Source organism: Lepus europaeus, chromosome 2 (genome assembly GCF_033115175.1).
Source record: "Lepus europaeus isolate LE1 chromosome 2, mLepTim1.pri, whole genome shotgun sequence".
NCBI classification, from domain to species: Eukaryota; Metazoa; Chordata; class Mammalia; order Lagomorpha; family Leporidae; genus Lepus; species Lepus europaeus.
The window spans coordinates 126,743,753-126,755,839 of record NC_084828.1 but is presented as its reverse complement, the minus strand read 5'-3'; the positions used below and the strand labels follow the sequence as shown (position 1 = coordinate 126,755,839).

The 12,087-nt window shown below is 37.3% G+C and overlaps 1 protein-coding gene across 1 annotated transcript in view; it reads right to left on the bottom strand.

Annotated features, from left to right (window-relative positions):
- Nucleotides 1-2,461: 2,461 nt before the first annotated feature.
- The window catches only part of DHX36 (DEAH-box helicase 36), a 46,721-nt gene continuing 37,095 nt past the window's right edge, over nucleotides 2,462-12,087 (bottom strand). Inside the window, exons 21-25 of the mRNA XM_062212801.1 lie at nucleotides 9,816-9,915; nucleotides 9,624-9,714; nucleotides 7,817-7,937; nucleotides 6,426-6,578; nucleotides 2,462-5,851 (exon numbers count right to left, since the gene is read on the bottom strand). Coding sequence (XP_062068785.1) covers nucleotides 5,666-5,851; nucleotides 6,426-6,578; nucleotides 7,817-7,937; nucleotides 9,624-9,714; nucleotides 9,816-9,915 — 651 coding nt within the window. The 3' untranslated portion in view covers nucleotides 2,462-5,665. The remainder of the gene's footprint in view (nucleotides 5,852-6,425; nucleotides 6,579-7,816; nucleotides 7,938-9,623; nucleotides 9,715-9,815; nucleotides 9,916-12,087) is intronic.

The following is a 12,087-nucleotide window of genomic DNA, read 5'->3' as shown; positions in this document are numbered from 1 at the left end:
TACTTGGCTTAACATTATTGCAATGTGAATTAACTGCACTGCCAAGTAGGAAGATACATAACTTGTATTTGTTGCTATTCACATTTGACTTTTTTACTATATAGGCAATATTTCAGTAACATCTTTCACAGATCTTACTGTAGCTTTTTCCATATAAAGGCTTTTTCTGCAAAAAAAATTCCAAAATCATTGAAACAAATACCCATTTCTTTGAAAAGATTAATACGATTGCTAGTAACTTCTAGCAAAATATGACAAAAAAGAATATTATCAATGTCAAGAATCAGAAGAGGAAATTACTACAGATAGACATCAGAAGGATGATAAAGGGCTATTACAAAAACACAAACATACAAATTAAAGGACTTAGACAAGAGGGATAAATGAATTGAAAGTCACAAAGTGCCAAAATACTGAATCATCTGTTAATATTAAATTTGTAAATTTGATTTAAAAATTTCTCCAAAAAGTAGTCTCTAGGTGCAAGTGGCTTCATGAAAATTCTACCAAACAACTAAAGAAGAATTTAAAACCAATAGTACACAATTTCTTCCAGAAAAATTGATGGGAGGACAAAACTCCCCAACTAATTTTAGGTCAGCATCACTCTACAAAAAGACAACTGTAGATTTGTATCTCTCATGAGCAGAAAGGCAAAATTCTTGAGGAAATTATTACTAAATTGTATCTAGCAAAATATAAAGAATTACAAACTGAAACCAAGTGGAGTTTATTCCAGAAATACAAGGCATATTCAATACTTGAAAAACAACCACAACGATCCAATGTATTAGGCTAATGGAAAAAAGAGTTATATCAATTTATGTAAAAAAGAATGTATAGAAAGTCAAAATGCTTCGAAAATCTCTCAGGAAATCAGGGCTAAAAAGCACCTTTGTTTAGTTTTATACCATTTTTTACTTTGTCATAAGTGAATTTTTCAAGAGGACACATGAAAGATCAAAAAATTCATGGAAATGTACTCTACAAGGACTCAAAAACACCAATCATTATCTTCTTGAAAAAATTACTTGGAATTCATACCACATCATTAAGACACGAATCAAACTTCAGAACTAGAAATAGGGTAGTCATAATTTAAATTTTTTTTTTTTTAATTTTTGACAGGCAGAGTGGACAGTAGAGGGAGATAGAGAGAAAGGTCTTCCTTTTTTTGCCGTTGGTTCACCCTCCAATGGCCGCCGCGGTAGGCGCGCTGCGGCTGGCGCACCGCGCTGTTCCGATGGCAGGAGCAAGGTGCTTCTCCTGGTCTCCCATGGGGTGCATGGGAGGACTTGGGCCATCCTCCACTGCACTCCCTGGCCACAGCAGAGAGCTGGCCTGGAAGAGGGGCAACCGAGCCAGAATCCGGCGCCCCGACCGGGACTAGAACCCGGTGTGCCAGCGCCGCGAGGCGGAGGATTAGCCTGTTAAGCCACAGCACCGGCTCCATAATTTAAAATTTTTAAACTAACTTAATGAAACTAATTGGAGTCTTTCATCCACAGATTGCCTTTTACTGCTTCCATGTCAGCTTATTTTCTTCCCCGGCAACAAAAAATGCTGCTTCTCATGACCCATTTTTCAACTTATAGAAATATATAACCTCTTGCTATCATGACTGCCTGAAACTGGTGTTCCTTTCTCTTAGCACTACATTTCAGTGGCTTAATTCTTTACACCATACCAGCCACTTAAAGAGTAGCACATTTAACCCTTGTCAATGTCAACAGATGTACAACTTTCTCCAGATCTAAAATTAATAATCCCCCCTCATTCACTTACTTACCTCTCCTAAACCCCCACATAATGAGGTGGAAAATGAAAACACACAAAAGTATTTAAATAACAAAGTAGCAAGCAAACATATGATAACATACTTACCCTTAAATTTCTAGAAATACAAATTAAATTCACAAGATATTACTCCATATCCACCAAACATTAAAATTAACTAAAAATATTAAGTTCTGGCAAGAATGTAGAACACTTGAGACTCCCCATTTTTGAGGATCAAAAATGACTGGCCGGCGCCCTGGCTTAACAGGCTAATCCTCCGCCTTGTGGTGCCGGCACACCGGGTTCTAGTCCTGGTTGGGGCGCCAGATTCTATCCCGGTTGCCCCTCTTCCAGGCCAGCTCTCTGCTATGGCCCAGGAAGGCAGTGGAGGATGGCCCAAGTCCTTGGGCCCTGCACCCACATGGGAGACCAGAAGCACCTGGCTCCTGGCTTCGGATCAGCGCGATGCGCCGGCTGCAGTGGCCACTGGAGAGTGAACCAACGGCAAAAAGGAAGACCTTTCTCTCTGTCTCTCTCACTATCCACTCTGCCTGACAGGCACTTCCAAAAAGTTTCTTTTAAAATACTCCATATGTAAAACACCCTACAGTAATCTAAATCCTAGGTATTTAACCCAGAGAAGTGAAAACATAAACACAAAACACTTGTGCAAAACATGTTCATAGCAGCTTTATTCGTAATAGCAGAAACAAAACAAAAAAGAACCCCTGGAAATAACTCAAATATCCAACTGATGAATAAACAAAATGGTGTAACCATATGACACAATACTAAGAAACAATAAAGAAGGAACCAGCTATTAATACATGCAGTAGCATGAGTCTCTCGAAAGCTTTATGTTAAGTCAGAGGCTGGACACAAAAGACCACCTGACTGACTGCATCTTATTGGTTCTGCTGTTTTTTTGCCAGGGAGCAGAAATAGGGAAAGGGGATGGCCTGCAACTGGGAACAGTGGTGGAACATTTAGGTGATGGAAATGTTCTACATCAGGACTATGGTGGTGATAATTACATGGTTTATACACTTGAAAAAATTTACCAAATCATACATTTAAATTGTTACTTCATCAAATATAATACCTTAAAGCTTAAAAAAAGGTATGAAAATATATCAAACAATGGTAATGATTTACTTCATGTTAAATGTTCCCAAATATTCTTCAATGAGGATGTATTATTTTACAATCAGAATAAAAATGCCATTTAAAAACAATTATTTTACAAACATATGATTACATAACATGATCCAAATTACTTAAGAATATATTTAAGCTAAGAGGTAAGACTGGAAGGAAATTTGCCACTATTTATTCTGGGGAAAGGAATACTAAAATAAATTTCTTCCAAAGCTTTTTCTGTAACTCTAATGGTGAACTTTGTTTTAAAAATGCAGTAAGAATGGAGAATAAGTTGTAATAATTGACATGAATCTACATACAGCTTTTGCCCAAACTACTGAATTGGGGTGTCACATGTACTCACTTTGCAAAAATGATTTTTAGATTATTCAGTGACTTTTTTTCCTTCCATAGTTCGTTTCAGGTATTTTTCAAGAGTTATTCTCTGTATTACTCATAATGGTGAGACAAATAGATTTTCCTTCTTAATATTTTATTAGTTAAAATGACTAAATAGTTTCTATTCTGGCCTGCATTCCCCACTCAATAATGTCCTATTTTATGAACAAAAAAACCCTGCAGAACATAAACAGCACTTTTGATTAAAATTGCTATCTTGATCAGTGGTAGTACAGAAGACATAATTTGTATTAACTACTGTAATTAAAATAACTAATGACTGTGAATACTTCATCTCTTTAATTCTTCAGGTATATTTTCCCCATCCATAGAAATTAAATATTGGTTTGCAAACATTAAATCAACCAACAATCTTTTTCACGGAAACCTTTAAATAATAATAAAAAAAAAAAAAGGCACAGACATAAACATTTTTTAGAGCAAATGGGACCTGACAATAACTTTAGAACAAAATTAATATGCCAGGATATGGTGACAAGAATTAATGCCAGAATGCAGTGAGAGGCAAATCACTTTTGGACTAGTCAAGAGAACAAACTGAGGGCACAGAGTGCATTCAAACCCTTGGAAAACAATAATGGGTGGTAACATTCTCAGAATGTGAGCAGCTCACTCTGAATCAATGGTTAACAGATCATCATAGCACTATCATTACATCCCAGTCATTGCATAATACTTCTATTCCTTTGGTTTCCTTGCATTTATTGGAAGGCACAATAAATTCTACATCTTTAGGGTACAGCAAAATGCTTTTCCAATGTTTTGTTTTACAGTATGTCCACTACTACCACTTTTACATCTTTTATCAGAGATAAGGATCAGCTCTGTCATATCGCCAAATAAATGGTGTAAATAGAGGACTCAACAAATAACATTCAATGATGGATAGTATGTTTCAGTAAATATGCTCTCAAGTTAAAAATAGCCTACTAAAGTGGCATAATAATGAAAACTTTCTTATGTCAAAGTAAGTCCATGGTTAGGGCAGTTCTAGAGTTGTCACTGTAGCTCATCAGTATTATCAAGGACCATGGTAGGTTTTATTCTTCCATTGAACCAACCTCAGAATACAGCTCTGTGTCCCCTTCAGATAATAAGTTCACTGCAGCAATTTCTAGTATCAGCTTTGGAAAAGACCCTGTATGAACAGCAGAGCTTCATCCTAAGTCTATTGGTGAGAAACATCTTCCAACAACCTCTTGCAGACTGCTTCTCAGGGCAGGTTCAAGTACTCATGTGTTACCAATTATAAGGTTATTAAAACCAAAACAATCAGTTTAGAATAATCTACTTAATCCTTAGAGAAGTGGGTACAATGGGGCACAACACTGCACAAGGGGGAGCATGAAAAAAATTAAGTGAGGGGGGACAAAATGGCTATTGGATAGCAAGTGATAGTATTTGTCAAAGCAAAAAATGTACAGTACATGTTGTCAGACCAGCTTCCATTGGCAAAGAGAATAAAGCAGCAATGAGAAAGAATATGAAAGGTTGTTATTCACCCCACCAATTAAAAAAAAAAAATCAGAGACAAATAACAACTAAGATTCAATGTACATGTGATGTGCCAGGCACTAGTCTGACGTTTTACGGGTTTTAATATATTGAATCCTCACATTTTAAAACTGTATTTTACAGATTAAGGAAATGGAAACCGAGCAGAGTCAAGTAACCTGCCAAAGACATCTAGCAAATTCAGCTGAGACTGGAACTTTTAGGCTCTAGGCTCATGCTCAGTTGCTACATTATGCTGCACAGCAGTATATAAATTATTTTTAAAAAGTAAAAACATCAAATAAAGTGATATGTGAAGATGTAGAAATCAAGCTAGGAAGTTAGTTGCGATTTACACATTGTACATTTTATTAGATATTGGGGTTTATTACAACAAATTAATTTACTTCTGATATCAGTTTCACTTAAAAATACAGTTGTATCCAAATTCTTACTTGACACTGCTTTTCTGGCTAACCATTCTATTTTACTGGTTTTATACTCTAATTACAGCAGAAAGATTAATTTTATATAACAGAAATAAAAGGAATTTCTTACGTGGTACAATATTCATTATATATAAGAGGAATACTCCCAAAGTGTGGACATGACTCCAACAGTGTATACTATCAGAGAACATGTTTTTAATGGTATAATAGCTACAGATAACATCATTAAGTCATGCACATTAAGTCTTTACAACCTACTTAAGGTTTTTCTACCTTACACACACAAATTAGATGTGTCCCAAAGTTTGGCATCTAGCCAAAAATTGAACTGTGATGGAAAAATGGGTGTCAAACTGGCTTGTCAGACCACCACAGAAAGGCTGTCAGCTGTAGTACCCATCCTGGAATCGAGCTGGAAAGTTCCTAGGAGCTGCTTTTTCTTGTGTTTTGATCAAGTCTATGATAGCTGAAAGTACTGCGCAGTCTCTGGATTTAGTGTCCTTCCAGTCTACAGGCTGAGGACTTTCGATCTTCTCTTGCAGAAGGATATCTAGTTCTTTTCTTAATTCCTAAGATTGGAAAAATTACACACATTCAACACAGATGTATTATGAAATATAATCAATAAAAGTGGCACTAGGTTTGTACAATAGGTTTCATAAGCTATTATACAAATATTTTGTAAGCAATTTTTTAGTGTAGTTAAAAGACTGACATGTTAATCATACTGAGCCATTTAGAATACCTGATGTGTCACTACCTCAAAAGACAACTCATGGATGGGTGTTTGGGGCAGGGGTTCAGAAACCACTCAGGAGAGCCACATTCCATGTCAGAGTGCCTGGTTTGAATCCTGGCTCTTCCTTCTGCTCTAGCTTCCTGATAATATGTACCTTGCGAGGCAGCAAATGACAGTTCAATTACTTCAGTCCCTGACATACACATAAGAGACTCCTGGACTGAGTTCTGGGCTCTTGGCTTCAGCCTGGCCCAACCCTGGCTGTTGCAGGTACTGGGGGAGTGAAGCAAGTGGATGGAACATCTTTATCTCTTTTTGTCTTTCAAATAAAGTGGAAATAAATACTAACAAAAGCACATGCCTACTTGCATGTAGATTTACAGAAAGCAGGTAATATCCATCACCTTAACAAGATGGGCAATTCTTGCTGGAGACTGAAAGACAATCCACTCATCAACAGCAATAGTTTCCTGATCGTTATCCTTCTGGATGGAAATATCGCCGCCAAAAAACAAGAGACAATATGGAGACACTTCTGTGCAGTCATACAAGTATATCTGTAATGAAAATTGAAGTATCTTTCAAGTGAATCATTCTTCATTAGTTCAGAGAACACAGGGGTTTTACATTTTTATTTTAATATAAACTATATTAACCCTTTTGAACAAAATATTTTCTGAGTGATAAAACTCAAAAAACTAATGTGGCTGTAATTATTTTATCTTTTTATCTAGTGTTTTCAAAATTATCTGATTTTTTAAAGAGAAAAATATAAACAAAATCATACCCAATATTCTGATCAATTCTTATAAGTCATGACATGCCAATAAAATCTTTATATGGAATAAATTCCTGTACATCATAAAATGCCAGTATTTCTTATAAGCAGGCTCTGAAGAAAAGTATGCAAATAAAGTAGCTGTTTAATTAATTAAAATAAAAAGATCTATCATGACAGATCTGCACAATATAATTAAAGGCGAGGCTGGTGCTGTGGCGTAGCGGGTAAAGCTGCTGCTTGCAGTGCTGGCATCCCATATGGGCGCTGGTTCATGTCCCAACTACTCCACATCCAATCCAGCTCTCTGCTATGGGCCGGGAATGCAGCAGAAGATGGCCCAAGTCCTTGGGCCCCTGCACCCCCGTGGGAGACCCAGAGGAAGCTCCTGGCTCTTGCTTCCAATGGGCGCAGTTCATCTGGGAAGTGAAACAGTAGATGGAAAGCCCTCTCCTTCTCTGTGTAACTTTTTTTTTTTTAAAGATTGATTTTACTTGAAAGTCAGTTACACATACACAGAGAAGGAGAGGCAGAGAGAGAGAGAGGAAGAGAGAGAGACAGAGAAAGAGAGAGAGAGAGAGAGAGGACTTCCATCCGCTGGTTGACTCCCCAAATGGCCGCAATAGCCGGAGCTGTGCCCATCTGAAGCCAGGAGCTTCTTCCATGTCTCCCATGCGGGTGCAGGAGCCCAAGGTCTTGGCCATCTTCCACTGCTTTCCCAGGCCATAGCGGAGAGCTGGATCAGAAGTGGAGCAGCTGGATCAGAAGTGGAGCAGCTGGGTCTTGAACTGGCGTTCATATGGGATGCCGGCACCGCAGGTGGTGGCTTTACCTGCTACGCCACAGTGTTAGCCCCTGTGTAACTCTTTCAAATAAATCTTTAAAAAAAAATTATAGGCATTTGCTTAGAGAAAAAAAGTTGTAATTCATGTCACAGGGAAAAACAGAGAAAATATAATTATAAAAACGCAACAAGACTCATATTCAGATTCACCATTACTGTAAATATTCACTTACACTACTCGTTCTCATCTTCAGGTGATAGATAAGCCAGTTGTAGTGAAAGTCTGTTTGCTCCACATTAACAGACTTCGGATGAAGAGCAACCAGGCCATCAGTTTTTGTGTAAACTTTCACCCTTTAAAAAAGTTAAAATACAATTTGTTACTAGAAGTCTTCTAGGGGATTCCTTTGGTTTTTCTAAACTGATAGGACTTGGTAAAAACAAAAATCCAAAATCTAGAAAAACCCCATAATTGAGTTTAATTTATTAATGCCAGCTAAAAATGAATATTGTAAATCATGATTAAACCTATTGCTACAGGTGTACATGTTAGAAAGATGACAGAATATTTATATGTCAGTATATTTTATACCACTGAATGATAAAGAACCAAAGAAAATATCTGAAATAATCAAGTGATTCAAACTAAGAGAATGAACTCTATATTTACTTTGATAATCATGATACTGATAAATAACCCTTAACTTACAGGGTAACTTTGTGACATTATTATATAATTTTACAGCATATGTACTCAGGTGCATATAAATCAAGAATTTTATTTAAAAGTGACTTTTGTTAAAACTGATTGAAAGAACCTATTTAAAATGTTCCAAATGGTCTCATTTTCACTTAAATTCCTCAATTTCAAAGGGAATATCTGGAATACATGCTCTGACAAAATTCTAGTTCAGTCTCTCATTTTCTAGGGGATTTTCCTTTGACAGTCATACAAATTTTACCTCAATTTTTAAGTCTTTAATTAATACTACTCAAGGAGATGTTTGATGGTTTATTTTTAAATAGTTAATGACAATTATCTGTATTAGATGACAGTATAAAAGCTGGTAATAAATTAATACCATTTGTCTTCAAGAGTGTCTCTTTTGGGGGCCAGTATTGTGGTACAGTGGGTAAAGCTGCTGCTGCCCATGGCGCCGTCATCACTGTACTGGGCCAATGATTATTTTTAATGACTCTTTAGGAGTATCTTCCAAATGGATAGCAACAATTAATACTCAATAGGCTTTTGTGACTTTTAGTTTCTCTGTATCATTACTAGAATGAGCTCATTTAATAAGAAAAACATACCTCTTTGTTGCCTCTACTATTGAGGGTATTTGTACATTGTACTTTCTAAAAATAGTGAAATTATCACAATTTTATTCAAAGAGCTAGGCTATCAAATTCTCCATTTTATAAGAGGAGAAAAAGTCCTTAAACAAAATCCACTTTTTTTTTTTTTTTTTTTGACAGGCAGAGTGGATAGTGAGAGGGAGAGAGATAGAGAGAAAGGTCTTCCTTTACCGTTGGTTCACCCTCCAATGGGCAGGAGCCAGGTGCTTCTCCTGGTGTCCCATGGGGGTGCAGGGCCCAAGCACTTGGGCCATCCTCCACTGCTCTCCCGGGCCACAGCAGAGAGCTGGACTGGAAGAAGGGCGACCGGAACAGAATCCGGCACCCCAACTGGGACTAGAACCCGGTATGCCGGCGCCGCAGGTGGAGGATTAGCCTATTGAGCCGCAGCGCCAGCCAAAATCTACTCTTAAGGAATTTCTATCTGGGCACTGGTATTTGATAGCTAGCTGGCTATTCTAATATTTATACTGGTATCATATTTTATGAACATTCATTATGAATAACGAGTAATCAGAAAGGAATTTCCAGGAATATGAGGGAAAATAATACCTACGTTAAGCAGTTTACCTTATTCCAAATGATCGAAAGAACTGTATGGCTCAAATAATGTAAACTGTTAAATTAGATGATTTCAAAAGTTTAATCAGAGAACTACAACTAATAATAATCTTCAATGCTTACATTTTTCTTTTTTTACCCAAATTTACTCGAATTTTAGCAACTTTGGGATATAAACCAGCACAGATGACAGCTTTAATTATCTTCTCATTATCTATTAGGGATGGGAAGGCAGAAAAAAACAAAGTTAAAAATAAAAACACTGATACAATGGACAATAGCAGTAAGTTACTTACTCTGTGTTTTCTACTTTACCTGAATTTATGTTAGATTTTGGATCTTTAGGACTTCTGCTGTTTACGAATCCAGCACCAAGAAGATGTTCAGCAAACTGTCCTTTCATGTTATGCAGCATCTAGGGAGCAACAGAAGCAAATGGCACACCTTTCATACTCACAGGCTAGAGAGCACACACTTAAGAACAAACACAGCTGTGTAAGCTTTCCGTGCTTTATGAGAACGCCTTTGCAAAAATGCTGGGCTTAAAAGGGAGGTTGAAAAACTACAAAAAACCCTGTTTTTGCCAGTAAAGTGTTAAGGGAACACAGCCACAGCTATTCATCTCCATGATTTCTAAGGCTATTTTAGCACTGTAACAGCAGAGACAACTGACTGTAACACAGCACATATAACCAGCAACTTAAAATATTACCTGGTTTTTTACAGAAAAAAATTGTAAGGACTGAGTCCCTTTTACCAAAGACTAATGCAACTTTTTTTTCTTAAATTTTTAAAGTCCCACATAAAAAACTTGAACATATTTATAGGTAAATGTCATGTTTTGATACATTTATATATTGTTCAAATCAGGGCAAACATATCCCCTATACTCAAGTATTTATCATTTCCATATGGTGAAAACATTCAGATTTTTTTTTTTAGGAACACACAACATACACTGACCTTATCTAAGGTTACTCTACTGTGAACAGAATATCAGAACTTCTTATTCTAACTATAACTTTCAAACCATTTATCAACCTTTCCCCATCTCTCCTAAACATCTACTCCCCTCAACCTCTAGTAACCACCATTCTTTCAACTTCTATGAGATCATTTAAAATCCCTCTCCACTACTTATTAAAAAATACAGAGAAGCATAAAAAACAACCAATAATCCTCATTTCTATTCCCCCAAACTAACTACTATTAACATATTGGCACATAGGTTTAAGGCCTTTTACCCCTTTTTCATGAGAAAAATCACTGTTTTGTAAAAATGATGCATAGTTCCATATAAGGAATTCAAGTAATACAGAAATGTGCCAATACAGAAATCTCCCTCTTAATATTCTTCAGAAGCTATCATTAACTAAGTTAATAGGTACTAATAATGCATATATACTGACAGAAGACGTAGATAGAAATGTTCCTAACAACGAGATCAGTTTTAATAAAACTTATTTTTTTATAAAACTGTGTTTTTACAAAATTGTTAAAAAACTTACTTCAATCTGAACAAGATTAAGTAGAAATAAGTGAAGGACCAATGAATCTTATATTTTCATAATCATTAGAAATATTTCCCAAATAATTCCTTTAAACTCAAAATAAGAGATTATAAAACATAAACTCTGGTCATATTTTAAGTACACATCACTTTTTTTTTTTTTGACAGGCAGAGTGGACAGTGAGAGAGAGACAGAGAGAAAGGGCTTCCTTTTGGCGTTGGTTCACCCTCCAATGGCCGCCACGGTAGGCGCACTGCGGCCGGTGCACCGCGCTGATCCGATGGCAGGAGCCAGGTGCTTCTCCTGGTCTCCCATGGGGTGCAGGGCCCAAGCACTTGGGTCATCCTCCACTGCACTCCCTGGCCACAGCAGAGAGCTGGCCTGGAAGAGGGGCAACCGGGACAGGATCGGTGCCCCGACCGGGACTAGAACCCGGTGTGCCGGTGCCACAAGGTGGAGGATTAGCCTAGTGAGCCGTGGCGCCGGCCAAGTACACATCACTTTTATAAAAGATGTGACTAGCTTCCCCACCTACCTATTCTTTTAACTCTCAGCCATCCCCTGGTTTTTACTACAATTACTTTACATTCAGGATAATAATATTCACATTTTATTCTACTTGAATACTTCAAGACTATTTTGTTATTAGTTCTATATTTAAACCATCTTATTGTTAAAAAGGATTTATTTATTTATTTATTTGAAAGGCAGAGTTACAGAGAGACAGAAGCAGAAAAGATCTTCAATCCACTGGTTCACTCCCCAAATGGCTGCAATGGTCAGAGCTGGGCCAATCCAAACCCAGGATACAGGAGCTTCTTCCAGGTCTCCCATGTGCGTGCAGGGACTCAAACACCTGGGCTTTCATCTGCTGCTTTCCCAGGCGCATCAGCAGGGAGCTGGATCAGAAGTGGAGCAGCTGGGACATGAACCAGCACCCATATGGGATGCCAACACTGTAGGCAGTGGGTTCACCCACTATGCCACAGCACCAGCCCTTTAAATAATTTCAATGCATACCACTAGCTGATCTGACATGTACTTTCCATTCTCCAAGTCTTCACTTTGATTCATTT